Source organism: Abrus precatorius, unplaced genomic scaffold (assembly GCF_003935025.1).
Source record: "Abrus precatorius isolate BTA unplaced genomic scaffold, Abrus_2018 Scaffold8, whole genome shotgun sequence".
Lineage (NCBI taxonomy): Eukaryota > Viridiplantae > Streptophyta > Magnoliopsida > Fabales > Fabaceae > Abrus > Abrus precatorius.
In genome coordinates, this window is record NW_020874428.1 from 31,924,386 (window position 1) to 31,944,959 (window position 20,574).

Consider the following 20,574-nt stretch of genomic DNA (forward strand, 5'->3'; position numbering starts at 1 on the left):
TAACATTTTCAAATTCATATAATTACAATAAAAAAAATTATGAGTCGTTTATATTATTAAGAAGAATATACAGTATTTCATAAACTAAAAAGAAATCGAGAAAAATTTCATTACACGTTCTAAAATTTTTATGTGCATATTTATTTATTCGTTTCTCTTATTTTTGAAACCTTGGTGAGAGGATATTAGTTCATTAAAAAAAACCAATTGTAATTAAGAAACTATATCTTTGTTCCAACAACTGATGAAAACACCGTATGAAGAAACAGATTGTGGCTGGACTTAGAAGGAAACAAAATAACGGATCTCAAGTTTTCTTTATTTGCAAAAGGCCTATTTATGAAGATTATAACTTCATGCGTAGAATCTCTTTATTTAGTTACTCTTGAGTGAGATAGAACATATTATTAATTTACGCAATGAACCTCTGATTAAAACATAAATTAAATAGAATATTTCATTCGACACGGAAATAATAATACAACAACACACTACACGCATGTAGAATAGAGCCTTCAGAAATGTTCTAACTTCAAACCAACTTTGTCAAATCCGTGCTTAATTTATTCACTTTAGAAGTACTTTAGTCCACACTGTCAACTAACAGCGGTCATTCTTCACCAATAACTTAACACATACTCAAATTCAGTCTCGATTCCATATCAGTTGATAAGAATTCTTGTATGCACCTCTGAGTGATAGGTGAAAGTAATCAATCCTACATACAACCCAAAAAATGACAAAATTCAGAGCATTCTCTGATGAGTTTCTGATTTAGCAGTTGGTAGATTCGCCATAAATGTAGTCAAGAATAGCAATGACTCCAAAAACCAAAGCTTGATCCATCCCCGGTTTCACCACCACATGGTACAAATCCTTGCTTTCCATCAACACCTCCACTTCCTTCTTCATCACAACCTAATAGACCATCAACAAACACATTTAAGAAACAAATAGATATAATTTAATTGATTGACATAATTAAGCACTTATAGTAGAAAGATAAAGAAATTAAATGAATCGCACTTCTCATATAGATTAAAATTTAATTTATGCACATTAATTTTTTCAGAAGCTAAATTGTTTTTTTTAACTGACATCCATGAATTAATTCAAATAAATCGAATTTAATTGATTAAGAAGTTTATTCAAACCATGTTTATCAATGATGTACCTGGGCTACCTCATTGCCTCCGGAGTCAACAATGCTACAACACTTATCCGGGAAATAGCCGCTGATCTTAAAGTCCCAACCTCTGTTACGACTGGTCCTCGGTTTAGTGGATATTCTAATTGCATTGTTCTTAACCAAACAAGAATTGGGTTCTTTCAAGCTGAAAACCAGTTTCTTTGATCCTTCGAAGTCTAAACTGTAACCTTTCCACTTCTTGTAAAAGCTAAGGGCCTCAACCATGCCTCCCTGCACAATTGAAACTGTTACAGTTAAAAACACGAGTATGTACTAAAAACTACTCACAAAATTGATGTATGTCTACATATTAATTAATGTACCTTTCGACGCATGAGAATTATAGCGTCTCCATCTTCTTCTCTTAGAATCAACTCTCCCTTTGTGCCACGAACCCCACACCCATCAACCCTGAACACAACCCTTTGGGCACTACAATCCATCACTACAAAACCCCCTCCATTCACCACGTTGGGCCTCCTCCTCACCACAAGCACCGTTTGAGACGATGAACAGTACATTTTGCTGATTATTGGCGTCATGTTTGTCTTTTCAATCATGTGATCTTTCTCTCGATCTCTCTTTGTACTTAATAACTACAAACTTTGTCTTTGCTCTCTGTCCTCAAATATTATTCTTGTATTAACCATACCGTGTTGTTTCTAGTGGGGGAAATGATCAAGTTTTCACGCTTCTCCGTTTTCTTTGTGTGGTGAAGGGTTTGGCAAGTTTTGAGTTAGGAGGTGGAAGAATCTGTGCGAGGCATGGATTGAGATAGGTTGCGGTGTGGAGGAGATGGAAATTTTGCCTTTATTTATGCCAAAATGATACGCCTTTTTTCACTAAGTTGTTCGCCAATATGAATTAGTTTGTGTAATGTTATTTTCACTAACATTTTACCCAATAAAGAATGCTACATTTTTAATGAATGGAAATTTATTATTTTTAGATTCTTAAATCTAAAAGCCTTAAATTGGCAGGGTTTGGAGCTAAAAAGCAAGTTGTTTTCAAGAAGTGTTTTGTGACATTTTGAAAATATTCGAGACGTGTGCATGGACAGGGTAAACTTGTTGACCACGTCTCATGAGGTTATTTTCAGTTTTCACCCTCAAGTGAAATTGTGTTATTTGGTTACTTTTACTTAATATTGTAGGAAGAAGAGGAGAAAATGTGAAAATCCTTGAATAGGATAGGACTATGCACATGTCTAGTCCAAAGTTATTCACCGAGAAACATGCTTTCGTTCTTTCAACATTACTTCTTGTTATGTTGAGACGAACACACATTAAAATAAATATATATAACCAAACATTCTGTAAGTAAACTCGCTCATGTTTCACCCATTTCTTGTTTGGATAATGTCGAACCGTGCTGTTGGCAGCGTCTAAGATTCTTCAACACAGTTGTCTGCTGCATCGGTACCTTTGCAATTTTAGTCATCTAAACCTTGGGCCACATAGTTAAAACGTATATAACTTACAGAAAATGTTATTCTTAAATTTTAAAGTTTAATTAATAATGATATAGTTTTATTAAAAATGATATCTTTAATGTGTTAAAAATTATTATTTTTAAACTCAACTTTAAATTTAAAACTCATAAATTTTAAATTTTATTAAAAATAACATCGCCTATAATTTTTACATAGATAAGGTCATGCGTCTTAGTCATAACATATTTGATTAGATGGGGATCCTAAATAGGATGAAATGACATTCCGTTGTGTCATTAAATATTTATCGTATAGTTACGAGTGTGTTAATCAGAAAGGTATTTTTAATAAGAAAATTAATTATTTTAAATTATATATTTATATTACAATAAGATAAAGAACATTAGATAATATCGAATAAATGAAATTTCATGTTTGAGTTAACTTAAAGCAAAATTAAAGTACGTTATGTTCATGCTAGCGCAAACATTTCATGGTGGTCCAGGCCCTCGACATTCCAACTTTTAAATAAATAAATATATATATATATATATATATATATATATATATAATTAAGGAGAAATTTTTCCTCTTTCTAAGGTATTGTCTATACTAATCAAAGTTAGCTAATAATTAACTCTTATACAATTTTCAATGGAATTATTGATTATTTTGAATATTCATTATTATTTTTGTGACCTTAAAAAATGGAAAGTTTTTGCTTTTTGAAAGTTAAAAGATATTAATAATATAGACCTAGTAAGACCCTCCTGAGGATACTTTTAAACAAATTTGCAAATCAATAATAACCTAAACTGGTAAGATAACATGAGAGAGAAAAAGGAGAATCTATTAAAATAAAATAAATATTAAAAGTAATAAAATGACTCAATTTCTCAGTATTTTACCACAACTTATTAAAAGAATGTTAGTCCAACTCAATTTATCTTTAAAAATGAGCAAAAAATATTAGTTTAACGTGCCAAAGAGAGTATCAGTAAATTACGGATAAGCTCTATTTAAAATCAAAACAATTTGAATCAAATGGGAATTAAGGTTATAATTAAAAATAATTTTAAAATTTATAATAGATTGAATTAAGAATCAAATCAGTAAGTTAATTTATTTTTTATCTTATTGTTTAAATTAAAAATTTATTCCTATTTCATTCACAACACAAAACTCTTCATTATTAATTATTGAATTCAATCAATTGATCAAGATTCTCAAGAGACGCCAAGATTGTTGTTTACTTTATATTTTTTTTTATTTTGAACGATTAAAGTAAATATATATATCTATAATAAAAAATAAAGAACAAATAAGTAAAACAATTGAAACATGTGGTGGTATTATTTTATGTTAAAATAAAATAAAAATATATTAATTTAAAAAATTTGAAAACTATTTTTGTTAAAAATGTATTACTCGGATAGAATAATATTATATGCATAATTTTTTTATATAAAAAACTGTAACTATTTTCTCTTAAATTTATAAGAGCATCTTACTTATTCAAAAAATTTTAAATTTTCTTATACCAATGATTTGGCTTAGATAAATTCGCTCAAGAATTTATAAGTGAAGAAGGTAAAACATATTATTTTATACAACAATTAAATGTTATACTTCTAAGTAATATCTACTAATAAAATTTAATTTATAAAGTACAATAAATTTATGCATATAGGTTTCTTTTAAGTTTTGTTATTTAAATTTTTAAATGTGTATAACTTAATTTTAACTTATAAAAAAATTTAATATTTTAAAATTTTATTTTTAACATATTCGTAGTCCAAGCTCGACTTATGATTATAGCTACTTCAATTAATGTTTTCAATTTTAATTTGTTTTTTACATGAGGTTATTAAGTATGAGGAAAATAAAAAAGTGAACTAATTTTTGTAGTATTTTATTCAAAATATACATGTACCCTTGACTTACATTTTAAAACTGTTATCTTCTTTAATTATTTATTTTCAGCATTTTTATTTTGCATGTGCTTTCTGTCCTATGTCTTATATTCTACCCTTTTTTTAATTTTCCTTTTGTATTATTTCTTTTTTCCTATTGTTTTGATTACTTTTGGCTCTTGTATCGAATTCACGGGCATACTTATTAAACTAGAGACTCAACTTCACTCATTCATACTCTGTATTAGTCTTTTACTGTGCTGTTTCCTTTCAAAATTTTATGCAAGCAAAATTCAATTCCTTAAAATATCCTATCTTCTATAACGCCTTGCAATACAATACATAGTAAGATAATTATAAATAACATGATTGTCAAGATGCTACTGTCACTAAATAAAATTTTATCGTTTATATTATAATTTTAGAATAAATTGAATAAAAACAAAAAAAGGTGAGATATAAACAATGCACCTCAAGTGAACAGCAGTTAAATAAAAAATTTTCATTAAAAAATATAATATTTTATAGTTTTAATAAATGTTATCATTTTTAATAAAAAATATTATTTATAACTTTTAATCCTATATAATGTTGTATTAATTTTAAAAATATTAAAAAAAAAACAATACAAATGAAAAATAGGACTACAATTCTTTTAAGTCATTTTGATAACAATTCTTCATAAATAAAAAATGAATAATTATAAAAATCAGTGAAAAATATAATTAAATACACACATATACATAGAAAAGACTAAATTATATATTTTTATTATTGTGTTTATCTCAGATATTTAAATATGATTTTCTTTATTCAGTATTTTTTTCATTTCCAATTTAGTCCTTTTATTTTAATTGTGATGGTTTTTGGACAGTTAACATATTTTTAATCATTGTAAAAAGAGAAAAGATAAATTAAAATATATATATATATATATATTCAGATTAAAAGTGAAGTTTAAGTTTAGGTAAGCATAAGGATCCAAAATATAGTTTAATTTATAATAAATTGCATAATTGTTCCCTTAATTTTCTTTTATTTCAGGTTAAATCCAGAGATGAGAATTCTCACGACACGAGTTTATTGGTATCACATGTCATATGAGATTTTTTTTTATTTATTATAATAATTATTTAAAAGCTTAAAAGCCAAATGATTTACAGTAATTTTTATTTAATTTTAGAAAGAAAAAACGAACATGAGAGTGAGAAGTAATGTCAGGTGAGTGAACGTGGTGCAATGTACGCAGTCTCCAGAAGCTGTCGATGGAAAATGAAAAACGGAGAATCATTGTTGGGCTCCCAAGATTCACCGCTTTGGCTCTGAGGACACAAGGCTCATGTTAGACTAAGACACTTAGGAATTCTAGCATGCGCGGCCCCAAAAACAGTGGGACACGTCATCATTCACTTTAACTTTTCACCCTTTTTGCCGCGTAAGTGAGTACTTTGGTAAAGAGCGGCAAGTGCTAAGATCACATGTCTGTTTCATCCACATCCCTTCTTTTCTGCCCCACCTATCATGCATTCACTTTTTTTCTACAAGTTTATAATTTCTTTTCTAATAACTGCATAATAAAAAATATGAACTTTTCAAACTGATTTTAAACATTTATAATAAAAAATTTGTTATTATATTTTTATATATTTTATATAATATATGTCTATTTTTTATTTATAGATATTTAAATTCAAGGAACATAAATAAAATTTATATAAAGTATCTTTAATTTTATATTACTACTAATAATAATTTTTTAAAATTTTTTTATTATATTTACATTTTTAATGTGATATATATTTTTTAATTAAAATTTTTATTTAAAAATCAATTCAAAACTTAACAAAATTAAAATTATTTTCTATTAAAATATAAATTTCATGTTATTAATATTATATATAATATGAAAAATATTATATATAGATTTTTATTTTATACTCTTCACTGTACATTAAAAATATTGATTAAAAACTTTAAAAATATATTAATGATAATGTGATAAAAATTTATGGAAAATATATTAGTTTAAATTGAAAACAAAATATTTTTACCTGGTATATTTTAAATGCTGATCAGTATTTACTTGTAGATATTAAGAGTCTTTAAATTTTCTCCTTATGTTTAACTTACGTAGGAAAAAAGTAACTTAGAAAACGGTGACAAGCAAAACTTCATATGTTAAAGTTGTAATAGATAAGTTATTTTAGTTAATTTATTCTCTATTTAATTATTTTATAATTTTATTTTATCAAGGTAAAAATATGTAAAAACAATTTTTATTCCACTGTCTTATAATCTAACATTTTAATTAAAAAGTTTATTTTATTGTAAACTTAATATTATATTATTTATTTTAGTTATTAAATTAATTTTGTTAAATTGTCAATATATAAAACTTTACACTGTCAATAATTAAAAAATATATTAAATATTATAAAATTTAAAAAAATTCCCATATAATAATCTATGACTGAATAATAGGATATTTAATTATCATACTGTTAGGGTATCTTAATTATTGTATTTTTATATTTTTTGAATAACATATTAAATTTTTAAATAATAAAATAGACAATTGTTTGGAAATAACTGCAATGTTTACAATTATACTTCATATGATCTTTTTAGGAAGTTTTTTAGAAAAAATATAAATTTCTATTATAAAATTCCCTGTACTTCTCACAAGTCTTGCTATTACGAGCACTAAAAAAAAAACAAATTGAGGAATCAATAAACATATTTTTATTAGAATTGTGCTTTTAAATAATTTTGTCCTTTTTAACAACGTTGTTAGTTTTTTAAAATTTTTTAGAGAGTATTTATTTTTTATTTTAAGAAATAAAAATAATAAAAAAATAATTTAAAACTTATAAAAAATATTTACTGTGAAGTTAAAATGAACAATATTAAATAAAGATAAATTTATTATTTTATATAATAAAATAAAATAAAACAAACCAATTTTAATTGTTTTTTGTTTATGTAGTTTTATTGAAAATGCTTTGTAAAAAGGATAAAAAAAGAATAATAATGAGCTACTTTTTTCATTTACAACTGTACCAACTTTAGATGATGGTTTAACTGGAATAATTGAGATTCCTACTACCATACTAGTTTAGGCGAGGCAAGGTGAAATATGAAGTCTAATAGTTAAATGTCAATGTTATTGTACATGAAAGGTACTTTGTGAGTGACTCAGTAAAAGTACTTTTCTGTAATTGAATATAAGTAAAAATTAATTAAATCACATGAAATTAATATTATTTGAAATTAATATTATTTGAAAATAATTTAAAATCAAAATTCATTAGCTAATAGTTTAAATTATTTTGTTAAATATAAAATCTATTTAGTATCCCAATGGATAAAAAATATATTTTGGCAATTAATTTTAGGATATTTTTTTAGAATTGTATTAAACTATTAACTCATAAATTTTGAATTAAATGGTGACATTTTAAAGACAATTTCATGAAACAGTAAAAATATTTAAAACCTGTTTATATTTTAGACCATTACACATTAAGGTAGATTTATTTATATTCGAGACTTGTCATACCTCAGAGAGAGACCTCTTGGAAGATGTTTATTTTTTTAATAATTACTTATTATTTATATAAATTATTTTCAATACTAAATAACATTTTATTTTATTACATTCGATTAATTTAATATTTAATTAATAAAATGATTATAGCTGCATGGATTACTTGATAATTTTCTTCAATATTTAATTAAAATTTCAATCTAATGTTTTAATAACTTAAATTTTCTAAATCTGTGACATTAATTATTTTTAGGTGAATGAAGTGTGATATTTGTAACCCCCAGTAAAAGATTATAAATATTGCACCAAAAGAATATTTTAGAATCCATAACACAAAATATATGGGGTTTTTTTTTTGTCATTACAAAAAAATGATTTTGAGTGGTGCAATTAATCTTTTAAAGTATGGAATAGTAATAGACGTTGTTACCTACCGTATTGTATTGGGCCTTCTCTTCTTCCTGCCTATTGTGTCGTCAAATCTAATTAATTTAACTATATTTTTTAATTATAGTAAAATATTTACTTAATAATTAAAAATATATATTTCCAATAACTTTTTGAACCATTAACATATTTGTATGTTACAAAAAATGAAAAACAAACATTAATATGTTTTCTTTAATTATAACTGTATAGAATTGGTTTCGTAACTACATTTTGTAAAAAACCTGTTATAGTAATGTTGGTTGGCATGGCATGACACGTGGAGAGCTTCCTTGAATGACAGCTGATTGATTACACATTCATTCGTTTGCTTCCATTTTTTCGAACAAAGATGTTAAAACGACGAATAGTCGACCGTTATATGCCACCACTTGTACCGCCAAATCAGATCTTTAGTTGTTTTCTCCTATATTTGACTTTTTCCAAATATTAAAATATAAAGTTACAATTAATTTTTTAAAAGCAATAAATAATATTATGATATTTTTCAGCAATGTAACCCTTTTTTGTAGCAGCCATGGCTCAAACAGGGTTTAAGACATGTTGTATACGCGATTGTATAAAAAGCAATTAAATGTATAATACTTAATATGGAATCATCCAAGAGAACCTGTGGTGATGGGATAGAGCAACAGCAATATGGAGATGTTTTCTTCCATTGATGCAGCTAAGCTCTATGGCCCAATAATCAATTATTGATATCACTCCACTCCAAACCTCATTTTTGGACTCATGGTATCAAAAACCATACGCGCATTGTTATGTTAGGTTCTCCCAAGCATTTCACGTTTTCATGTTTAAAAATAAAATAAAACAACAAGCTATGGATATTATTACAATTTATGCCTGGATTATGTCTAAAAGCGTAAGAGAATAAATAAGTAGATTTTTAGTTTAAATAGTCTATACGTTTAATAACTTTATAATTTGTATTCTTTATAAGTCGAACTATTATTTTACAATTATATCTTATTTGTTTCGTCTTAGATTTTTATAAAGACTGAATAGTAATATCTATATAACCAGTGATGTTTGATGTGCATGTTATTAATTTTGATAAATAGATATTAAATATTTTTAGACAGAAAAACTATTTTTTAGAAAGTATAGATTAATTTAATATTTTAGTTTGGTTTTGTTTTATTTTTTATCTTTTCACTTTTTTTTATATAAATTTTCGACTAATCGTGTGTGACTACACTGACTAGATAAAGTAGAAGAAAAAAAAATGATAATAGGGACGATATTAATTTTAAAAAAATGATAATTTAGTAGAGTCAAACATAATTAATAACAAAATAAAATATTAATTGATATTAAAAATAACAAAATATAGAAATAAACAAAAGACTTAATTGAAATAAAATGAAAAACAATCAAAAGATTAAATTACTAATTTTATATTGAAAAACACTTAGTGTAATAATGAAAAACAATTTTTAAATTGAGATCTATAATATTTAATGTGAAATTTTTTTTATAATATAACTTATTACCAATTAGTTTTATACACTCTCGGTTTGTGTAGTGGCAAGTAAACTATTTAATGCCTGTCTAAGCTTATGGATGGTTCGAAATAAATAACTGTACGATATAATAAAGAGAGAGATATTAAAGTGATGTTATTATTCATACTCTAGTAGATGTACGCTCACGTATTAACTTATAAACCCTAACGGTTAATTTGTGATATTACACACACTGAACAATTAATCCAATAAAAATTTACTAAATAGGGCAAGAATTAATATAACTTAGTGATATGATACAAGTTATCTTAATGTTAATGTTAAATTGTGTAGAAACTGAACAACAATAAAATATAATTAATTGAAATTTTATATATTTAAAAAATATATTACAGTAATTAGTTTATAATAAGTTAGTCTGAAAAGTAGGATCTGAGATTTAGAAGAGGGAAATTGATTTAAAAATGAGATTTGCATAGCGAAGTACTATTGATGCGGACGAGAGGTGAGAAGTGGAAGAGTTCAATTAATTAATTAAGATCTTCTGTATGAAGACAGAGATATTATTCCACTCCAAATATCATTTAATGTGCCAAATAAAACGTTATAAATATTCCCACCATAAATGGAAAGCTAATTTCTACCATTACTAACTTCTCTAACTACCACTTTACAACTATATACGTCCTATTAATTCTTTCCATAACTGACTAAGCTACAATAACATCAACATTTTCAATACATTCAAACATTCATATTAGCTACATTGTTTGCGTGTCAATTTTTTCAATTTTAATAAATATATGTTTTTTTTTATATTTCTTTGTCAATTTTGATTTTTCATTGTTTTTCAAACTAGCTGTGTTGTAATTTAATAAGTCACACGCAAACTCAGAAAAATCACCGTCTTCACATAATTTAATGCATGCCATGTTATTATTTATTGAGTAATAATTGAGATTAAGAAAACAATTTTATAAATGTGTATTTTAACATGATTAATTATGATATTTTACATAAATAAATATTTAAAACATATAGAATTGACATTCCACAGATATGTTATTAAACGAAATTGTGCATAGTACTCGAGTGTACTTCTAATAAGTTTAAACCTTGTTAAAGTGTTGGAAAAGGTCAGAAGATTTTATATTAGAGAAAGCCAAGTCGTGACTGCATAGAGAAAATAATGGGAAAGAGGTAGGACTGCATTAAAAGCTTGGAATCCGTACTTTTTTTCCCTTAAAATTTATCAACTAAACCATTAATTTTTCTCTTTAAAAGATTGTATATAAGTTCATTTGTATATTTTTTAAAATAAATATCTCTCTCCCTCCCCTCACATGGTCAGAATTAAATGAAACATGAGATGATAATTTTACTAAAATAGCATTATTAATAAGTTATCATATTTTCATATTTTAAATTTTATTTCAAGTGGAAGTTGTAATAAAATCTGGGATTTTTTTTTTACAATCTAGCACCTCCTTTTTTCTTTTTTTTTCACTTTTAATCAAACATGATTTGAAGTATGAACTTGATTTTGACGTGTTACACCCAAACACACAAAGTTATTAAAAAAAGGTGTATGATAGATAGACGTGTGAGATCATTAGCATGCATGAAGTGATTGTAATATAATTGGAGAAATATATATTGCATTGCCCAAACTCCCAATTTATTTATCAAACAACAAACAAGATACCAATTTATCAACCTCACATTTAAATGTAGAGAATCAAGTTTGATCATTATAAACGTATTTTCAAACGAGCAACGTGATTATTTTACTTTTAAATATACATATTTTTAATAAGTTAAACAGATATTTTCACAAGTTCTGTTAAAAATCTATTAAATAAGTTTAAAAAATCACAAGAATCGTGAATTGTTTTAAAAAATTTCACGTAAATTATTCCAAACGTTCATAAATAAGTCCTCTGTCAAATAACGTAGCTTTGACATTTTACTCAGCATGTCCCCTAAGGTATTTGACACCCTTGTATATAAAATTCAAATTGTCATAAAATAATACAACACGAGTCCTTTTCTTTCCATAAGAATTAGTACATTAAATAAACACCTTCAAGATTTGAATTAAAGCAAATCAAATTTTATTAAAAGATTCATTAAAACATACTAAAAATAAATAAATGAAAGAAACCATATGGAAACAAAAGCTTTGTTATTTGTATTACCAACAGTACTCTGTTTTACGGTATCATGTAAATGAAGTCTGAAATGTAATAAAGAGACATGGGAAGTAAGAATAAGAAAGAAAGGGAATCGTGGTAAAGAAAGGGGAATGGAGAAATGCGAGAAATTTGAAAAACGGAGAAAAGAGAAAGATGGTTGGCGCTAGGTTGTTCTCAAAATCAGGGGAAATTCGTCGTGTGGTCGAAGAGAGAATTCTCTTTCCTACGCAGCGGTCACGTGCGGTCTGAGGTATTCCCATCGTGCTTTTCGCTTGCTCTCTGCAACAACAGCCCACACTGCTCAGTGCTCGCTCCCTCGCTCTTCCACCATTTCATTTCAAAATTTACATTTCATTTTCTCACACCAATTCAATACCCAATAACAATAACACTTACTTTTCTTTCCTAATTCTCAATCAAACATTCAATCAATATCCCCTCAACTTTGCTAAATGGGTTCGTACACACACCTGCAGTTGCAGCCTTTCTCTCAGCCGTCTTTACTATTTATAATTAACACCCTTTTCCGTTATTATTATCTTACACTATACACCATGCACACACACACATTACACAAAATATGTGCATCTCTCCCTCTGCCTCCACTCTCGGAAATCAGAATATAATGAAATGCCAGTAAAATGGATTCTATTTTATTTTATTTTTGTGCACTTCACAATAATAATGACCCTCTTTCTACCCTCATTATCACTCTTTTCAGTTACTTTTCCTTTGCTCCAAAGTTCAACCCCTCAACCTCAAGTTTGTATTTTTATTTATTTTGTGCTTCTGGGTCTTTCTTAATTATCCCTTGTCAGAGACCCTATTTACTGCCCCTGCCACAGTCTTTTCGTATGGTATTCACACCTAACCTCATTTGCCGCTTCTTCTTTGTCACTTACCATTACTGTTACTTGTGCCCCCTTCCTTAGTGCATCAACAAGGACTTCTGCTATCACTGCCTGCTACTGCTGCCATTTCTTGTTCTGTCCATTTCACTCCTCTCTCTCTCTCTCTCTCACTTCAACAATGGCCACTCCCATGCTTCGCTCTTCTTCTTCCCTCCCTCCACCCTCCCCCAAGTCCCCTCCTGAGTACCCAGATTTGTATGGCAAGCGCCGTGAAATGGCCAGAGTTCAGATGCTTGAGAGGGAAATCAGTTTTCTTGAGGTGTGTTTTTGCTTCTTTTTAATTATTGTTTCTATCACATGCCGTTTTTCTAATTTGAACTAGAAAGGAAGTCTTTTGAGAATGTTGGAGTTTCAAACAGGAGGGAAATTCACACTAACATGTCTTTTCTAACCATCCATGAAGGCAATTTCATGATCACTACTCAACTTTCAGCATGAAACAGAGTAATGGGGTGATCTCTGCCAGGATTCATGGGTGGATAGATAGGCCCATCTGTGATTTTTCTTTTTTGTAAATTTAGCGAGAAGGGGTTGAAACTTTCAACCAATTCATGGCCTCTTCCAGTGATCAATAATTTAATCATTTACAGTGGTCAATGTGAGGAGGTAGCTAACCCCTACCGTTTAGTAAACCTAAGAAGTAACAATGTTATTATCTTTAGCAAAGTCTTCTATCCGTGGATGCCGTTTGATGACTCTTTTTCCTGTTTGCAAACTACATTGAAGGATGACAGAGCTGGTTTTCCACTTTTAATTGCTCCGAATCTAAGAGGGTGAAAGCAATCTGCTAATATTTTCACTCACATGTATAAAACATTTTTGAGTAATTATTTATTTCTCTCCCTCTCAGTCTCAAGTAATTAAGATATGGCGTTAGAGAAAATAATAGATAATATGGCACCATGATACTAGAGTCAAAATTTCCAATTTGGATCAAGTTTGTGCACTCTCTTTCTGGCATCTGGTGTTGAAATCAAATTGACTGCAAGTTTGCACGTTGCAGGAAGAATTAAAATCTGTGGAAGGCCTTCAACCAGCTTCAAGATGCTGCAAAGAGTATGTTTATCTGTGGAGTTGTTTGTTTCCCATTTTGTCTTTGAAAATATCAAGTGAAACTACAGAAATTACTTCAAATGTTTGAATTATTGCTAGTCTAATGTACTTTGCTGATTGAATGCAACAATAATGCAGGATTGCTGATTATGTGATGGCAAACTCAGATCCTCTGTTACCTTCGTAAGAAATGTTCTCATCATTCATCAATCATCAATCATCGTTTGTTAGTTTAAAAGAGATCATGATTCTTATGCCTTTCTCTTTCAAGCAGAACCAAGAAGAGCCGCAGGTCATGCCGCTTCTGGAAGTGGCTCTGGTACCACTTATTTAATTTATCCGTTTATACTTTTATACATGTATGCATGCGTGAAATTTTGGTTTCAATGCATACAGATTAAATAGTTTTATACTAATAAAATGATATTGTGCACAATTAACTGCTTGCTTTTCTGATTAAAAAAAGAAAATGGGATTTTCATTTCCTGATAGTGATAGTTATCAGATGCAATAATACTATTTAGTCTGTTTTCCTTCACATGCAGTTATTTGTTGAAAGGTATGACAAGAAAGAGGTTAAGCATCAGTCACAAGCAAATAATATCTCTTCCCCTCTTGCCACTCTTTTTTTTTTTTTTAGTATTTTCTTGTTAAAAAATAAAATAATTTTCTTTCTGAAAATTCTGGTTTAACTCTGAGGAACCACACTCTTAGCAGTGCCCAAATTTAAAGATTTTGGCATGTGATCATGTCACTTTTTTTCTGCATCATACAAACATGCTGGCATGATGCTTGCTTAATCATGCATTCGGCTAACAGTGGTGTGTGTATATTGACATAAACCGGAGTTGCCATCAGAAAATGATTGATATGATAAGCTGGTTAGATTTCATTTATTGAAGAAGCACCTCCAATCATAGTAAGCGTTATTTAATAACTATAATGATTCATGAATAACATGAGTAACTTTTTATGTGCAGCGGAATGCCATGTTTTAACCTCTCTTGGATCTGCTGCTGCTGTTGCTGCTGTGAAGGGTTATCTTTACAGCTGAAATTGCCACGCTGCTGTTGTGACTGCAAACCATGCAGTTGCAGTTGCAGTTGTCTTCCATCCATCAATTGCTCCTTACCAAAGTGGCGTTGCTGTTGCTCTTGTCCTAAATCAAATTGTTGCAAAGGGGGTTGTGGATTTGGAAATTGTTGCTCTTTCCCAAGTAGTTGCAAATTTGGGTGTCCATCTTGCCCCTCTTGCTGCAGTTGCAAATGCACTTGCACTTGCTCTTGCCCTGGGTGTCCAAAGGTAAGCTCATGTTGCTGTTGTACAGAGTCATGTTGGAATCCTTGTTGTTTATGTTGTTAGTATATTCTTTTCCAAAAGGGAAAAAAATATCTGAAGCTCTTGTTGTCAAAATTGCATTTATAATAGCTAGAGTATAAATTTTGGAAATATAAAGGGTTATAAATGTTCTAAGTTAGATTTTGCATTATATGGTTACTAGAAGCAAATGTAATAGCTCTGCTTGTAATTGTGGGTCAGATAAGTTCGATCCTTTGCTTTTCTCAATCTCCAATATTGCTTGCAAGTGTAATGAAAGACGCAATAGTAGAAAATGGGTATTGATTAAGATTGCATGGTTTGATAAGCATAATAAATATTTGTTCCATATTTTTAGTGCAGAAGGGAGGTATGAGCATTAATATCGATATTTCATTTTAATAGAGCTTGATTGTTAAGGCGTGTTTGGTTCTTTTACATGTTGTAAGCGCTGTCAGCTTCCTAAAAAACATGATAAGGATAAAGTGTTTTATCTCCGAAAACAGAAAAGAGAAAAGTGTTTTCTTTTTTGTCTTATTGATTTTTTTCCCTCCAAGTTTCAACTTCTGTGGTCCTACAAGAAAGTTGATGATGGACGAAATAATCAAATGGCACGGCAGGAAAATAAGTGATTGCTGTGAGCTACCTTTTTCTGCATAACTGACACAGGACACAGGAAATGTCTTTTCATTTGGTACACCGATTAGTAGCCATTCATGGCCAAGATCGTTCGGAATAAGACACTTCGAAATAACTAGTAATTAGAAATTCAGAGGAAGTGTTAACTTTGAAATGACCGTGTGTAGTATGTACTGCGGTAGAACATGCTACCACCTTCTCTCGCCTGATTAACTGCAAGCCATGCCAAGTACCAAAGAGAAATTAAATAAATTCATGAATTGCACATGGGGTGCTCAGGACCTCTAAATTGTCCGTCAAGTGTTTCCACATTTGTGAAATTGCCCACCTGATTCCGGGATGAGGGAAAAGCTGAAAGCATACTCATAACTTGCATATCTCTGCCTTTTTTAGTGCACGTTTGCTTTTCACTTTCAAATGCTTCTAATTATAGTACGGCTACAACTTTCTCCATCTTATTTTTGTCTTAACCGCACTTTGGGGATTCTCAACTGTAAAGCCAAACATATCATTAGATGCATCATTATTCAACACCAATTCAGATTGTGACGGCATAAATTTGGGTTGCGCAAATTCACTCATTGTTTTTCCACTTTGATTAAGGGTTCTGAAGTGCATGGCATTATGCCACGTGATAGGTCAGTGTTATGTTGCATTAGCTTTAACTATGTGCAACTAAATCTGTTATTACAATTGCTCTATCGAGTCAATCATCTTTTTCGTTTTTGGGGTTGTAATTCTTGCATATCGCTGTTGGGCCTTAGTTGAACAATAGTGTAAGATCACAACATCATAAATCGGTCCATGTAAAAGCAACCGGGCTCCTAACTTGGTACTGATCGTTGCTCCACGTAATGCTACCAAATTCAGAAGTAGAGGAATCATCAACACCCCTATTGGACTCAAAGGTCACAGTGTACGTTAGGCTTTGTCCTACTTCTCCAAACACAAGTCTGATAGGATGCACCGTTATCCCCACCATGGATGGCCCGCTCACGGCAACATCATAGACGGACCCTGGCTCCCCCACGTTAGTCAACGTGCGCGTGTATCGAGCAACTTGACTGCTTGCAAACACAACGGAGAAGGAGGGATAATTGAGTTGGGCAGGGTCGTTAAATTTAACAGAACAATTAACATCGGGACGCTTGACAATGAGTTGTATATGGTTAAGGGTGTAGTTCAAAGAGCACAAGAATGCAATGTAATCCTGGGCCGAGGCATCGTAAACAAGGCCTGGAGAGAGGGCATTCTGTGGGCTGACATGACCGGCCCCGTAAGCCCAGGGTGTGGAGAAGGCTTCTCGGGTTGCATCACGAAGAGGGGATTGAGTATTGTCATGGGTATAGGCGGTTGTGATGAGTGCAGATTTGATAGCACTAGGACTCCAATCTGGATGAGCTGCTTTCAGTAACGCAGCCAACCCACTTATGTGAGGACAAGACATGGACGTTCCTACACATGGAAGGTTAACAACACATCATATGAGATACAAAATAACAACACAACGCCCACAAGTTTAAGCTAACACGGGAATTCAATAATACCAGACATGATGTTGAAGTTGGTCTTGCGAGTGTCCTGCGACCCAGATGGCCCAACAGCCCCAGACCATCCCGCTAAGATATTTACGCCAGGCCCAATAACATCTGGTTTCAATATTTGGGCCGTCACACCGTTGGGCCCACGAGAGCTGAATGCTGCCACCACAGGCGACGGCCTCACGTTCAACACGGTCCCGCCGAAGCTCAGAACAGCCGTCGGATTAGGATCCAACGACGCATACTGTCTAATCTCATCACCCGCGCTTTCCCCAACCGCTACGGCCGCTACCAAGTGACTGTCCGCCACCAGTCCCTCTCCGCTCGCCGCCGTGTTCGCGAGTATCATCCCAACCCCGCCCGCGTCGCGCACCACCGCACCCTTCTCAACGCGCGCGTTAAGCCCCCTGTCACAAATAACTACCTTCCCGCGCACCTTCTCCGGGTCGAGCGACCCTGGCATGCAAATGCTGCTGGACGAGTTCGACTGGTCGTTAAAATAAACCAAACCGACCGGTTCATCTCCCATGCCTTCTCCGCTGTAAAGCGAAACGCCGGCGAAGCGTTTCCCGTTCCCGAGCATGGCGTACGCAGGAAAATCCCGGTCCAGCGTGCCGGCTCCGACGGTCATGATCCACGGAGCGACGTTAGCAACGGAGCCCGCGCGAGGTCCAGTATTCCCCGCCGAGCACGAAACAAAGATTCCTCTTTCCATCGCCGCGAAGGCTCCGATCGCGATGGTGTCGAAGTAGTAAGGCACGGAGGAGGAGCCGCCGAGGGACAGCGAGAGCACGTCGACGCCGTCCTGGATGGCTTGATCCATGCCTGCGAGAATGTCGGAGGCGTAGCAGCCGTCGGTCCAGCAGACCTTGTAGGCGGCCACGCGCGCCTGAGGCGCCATCCCGCGGGCGGTGCCGGTGGCGTAGCCGAGTAGGGTGGCGTTATTGACGACGGATCCGGCGGCGGTGGAGGCAGTGTGAGTGCCGTGGCCATCTCGGTCGCGGGGCGAAGCGGTTTCTCTGGCTTTTCTTGCGTAACCGCCCCCAGAGGCTGCGCGGTAGCCCTTGGAGAAGCTCCGAGCAGCGATGAGCTTCTTGTTGCAGAGGGAAGGGTCGAAATCAGGTGCCGACTCGCACGTGCCGCGCCATCGTGTGGGGACCTGAGGCATTTGAGAATCGTCGAAGCTTTGGGACTCTGGCCACACGCCGGTGTCAAGGACCCCAATAACGACGTCGTGTGAGGCTTGGTGTAGGTCTTCCCAGAAAGCGGAATGGGCCTGGAGGCCCAGGAACTCGGGGGTCCGAGTGGTGTGGAGCGTGTAGAGTGTGTCTTCGTAGACGGCCAAGACTGAATCGGAAGTGCGAAGCGCGTGGGCTTGTTGAGCATCTAGGGTGGCAGCAAATCCGTTGTAAGAGGTAGTGTACGCATAAAGGAGGGAGTCAGTAGAATCGAAAGCGGAGGAGTACCAGTCACGATGGGTGCTGTGTTTCATGTGCACTATGTAAGTCTTCTTCGCGGCCATGACTGACACCATTTTGAGTTGCAGGAGAAGGAGGAAGATAATGGAACAGCAAGAAATTGAGTTCATTTTCTTAGTTTGTTTTTCCTTAATCACACAGATAATGATAGGATGATGGAAGGGAATTAGAAGTACAAATGGAATCGGAGAAGACGAGTGAAACACTCTTCGCTCTTATCGGCTTTATAGACAGTAAGAAATTATAATTACCGTTTGCTAAACCATTAGAGTTCAACTATGTATATCTCTCGCTCTGCCTCCTCACTCCTATTTAAAAATCCCGGGCTTTTCAGTTTTTTCCCAACGGCTTTCCCTTCCCCTGCTCCTCCACCTTCTAACCTCCGATAAGAATAGACTAAGCTTTTATTTAATCTCTGAAATTGTATCATATATATTACTGTTCATTAAAAGTATATCTTATACACAAATATAGGCTAATCTTTTTCAACGCGTGTAATTTTTTTTCAGAAAAATCTTTTATTGAGATTTTTTAAAAAGAGATAAATAAAATAAGATGTTATTTAATATATTTATTTATATAAACAATTCATATTTTTTTGTTGTTAAATTTAGTATTAATTTCCATCATTTTCTTTTAACTGTTTTCTACCTTAACATGTCCCAAAATATTTATCCATCAATAGTGTGTGGAAGGTTTAGGATACAAGGAGTAATGTTGTGGGGGGAAAATATAAATGAAGAACTTTCTAAAATTAATAATTTATAAAAATAAATAAATAATAAGATAATAAATTTATGTTAGATTATTATTTTATTTTAAATTAACAAATTAATTTTTTCAATGAAAAAATTACTCCTTCTTTCAACTTTGTTTTTTTACCCAAAATCCCACTATAAATGTGTACTTAATATTGCGGCAGGAAAAGAGAGAGAGCTTTCAATATCAACGTTCGACAGTAGTCTTAGTATTTGTTTAGAAGGATGTATAAATAACTTCAAAGAATTGGTTTATAACCTTTATAAACTGTTTTTAGCATATTTTATTAAGTTTATTGGTACAACTTATTAAAAAAATTTAAACTTATTTAATGAAATTTGTCATATGAATTATTATTTGAACCCTTTTATTAAATAAGTACTTAAATAATAAATATATCAAAACACATCTAACAGTGTTAATATTTAGGTGAAATTGTTTTATAACAGGTACGTGATTACGTGCAACCATGCATTTACTGGTTTTGGATAGTGTGAGTTGAGATTATAAAGGATAGATTTAGGGGGAGATATTTTTGTCTTGGTGAAAGAAGAAGCATATGAAGACATGGATTAAACAGCTGGAAACGCGTCACGGTGAATGGGTCCATCTATTTTTACCACTCTTTTTGTTTTTGGGTAAATCTTCACCATTCTCTGTTGACCACAAGAGGATATTTTAGTG

General features: G+C 31.7%; 3 protein-coding genes across 4 annotated transcripts; 1 reads left to right on the forward strand and 2 right to left on the reverse strand.

Annotated features, from left to right (window-relative positions):
- Positions 1 to 685: 685 nt before the first annotated feature.
- LOC113848146 (protein LURP-one-related 6-like) lies at positions 686 to 1,941 on the reverse strand. 2 transcript variants are annotated; one of them, XM_027477538.1, is made up of 3 exons: positions 1,513 to 1,941; positions 1,175 to 1,420; positions 686 to 918 (listed from the first exon to the last, which is right to left on the reverse strand). In XM_027477538.1, the coding sequence occupies exons 1-3, from the start codon at positions 1,747 to 1,749 to the stop codon at positions 775 to 777; spliced, it is 627 nt and encodes a 208-aa protein (XP_027333339.1). In that variant the 5' UTR covers positions 1,750 to 1,941; the 3' UTR covers positions 686 to 774. The 2 variants fall into 2 exon arrangements, with proteins under 2 accessions (XP_027333339.1, XP_027333340.1); XM_027477539.1 differs by having other exon boundaries at positions 686 to 889; positions 1,164 to 1,420.
- An 11,280-nt stretch (positions 1,942 to 13,221) lies between these two features.
- On the forward strand, positions 13,222 to 15,518 carry LOC113874727 (guanine nucleotide-binding protein subunit gamma 3). The gene is made up of 5 exons (XM_027512940.1): positions 13,222 to 13,362; positions 14,107 to 14,159; positions 14,295 to 14,339; positions 14,431 to 14,475; positions 15,137 to 15,518. Exons 1-5 carry the CDS (start codon positions 13,222 to 13,224, stop codon positions 15,516 to 15,518), a joined length of 666 nt encoding a protein of 221 aa, XP_027368741.1.
- Positions 15,519 to 15,984: 466 nt separating this feature from the next.
- LOC113847931 (subtilisin-like protease SBT1.8) lies at positions 15,985 to 19,506 on the reverse strand. The gene is made up of 2 exons (XM_027477265.1): positions 17,660 to 19,506; positions 15,985 to 17,567 (listed from the first exon to the last, which is right to left on the reverse strand). Exons 1-2 carry the CDS (start codon positions 19,239 to 19,241, stop codon positions 16,903 to 16,905), a joined length of 2,247 nt encoding a protein of 748 aa, XP_027333066.1. The 5' UTR covers positions 19,242 to 19,506; the 3' UTR covers positions 15,985 to 16,902.
- Between the last annotated feature and the right edge of the window lie 1,068 nt (positions 19,507 to 20,574).

Excerpts from the sequence above, each read along its gene's own strand:
- LOC113848146 (XM_027477538.1), bottom strand. The coding sequence starts at position 1,749 with ATGATTGAAAAGACAAACATGACGCCAATAATCAGCAAAATGTACTGT. Across the intron at positions 1,421-1,512 it reads TAATTCTCATGCGTCGAAAG|GGAGGCATGGTTGAGGCCCT; the intron begins GTACATTAATTA and ends TCAATTGTGCAG. Across the intron at positions 919-1,174 it reads GAGGCAATGAGGTAGCCCAG|GTTGTGATGAAGAAGGAAGT; the intron begins GTACATCATTGA and ends ATGGTCTATTAG.
- LOC113874727 (XM_027512940.1), top strand. The coding sequence starts at position 13,222 with ATGGCCACTCCCATGCTTCGCTCTTCTTCTTCCCTCCCTCCACCCTCC. Across the intron at positions 13,363-14,106 it reads GGGAAATCAGTTTTCTTGAG|GAAGAATTAAAATCTGTGGA; the intron begins GTGTGTTTTTGC and ends TGCACGTTGCAG. Across the intron at positions 14,160-14,294 it reads GCTTCAAGATGCTGCAAAGA|GATTGCTGATTATGTGATGG; the intron begins GTATGTTTATCT and ends ACAATAATGCAG.
- LOC113847931 (XM_027477265.1), bottom strand. The coding sequence starts at position 19,241 with ATGAACTCAATTTCTTGCTGTTCCATTATCTTCCTCCTTCTCCTGCAA. Across the intron at positions 17,568-17,659 it reads CAACTTCAACATCATGTCTG|GAACGTCCATGTCTTGTCCT; the intron begins GTATTATTGAAT and ends TTCCATGTGTAG.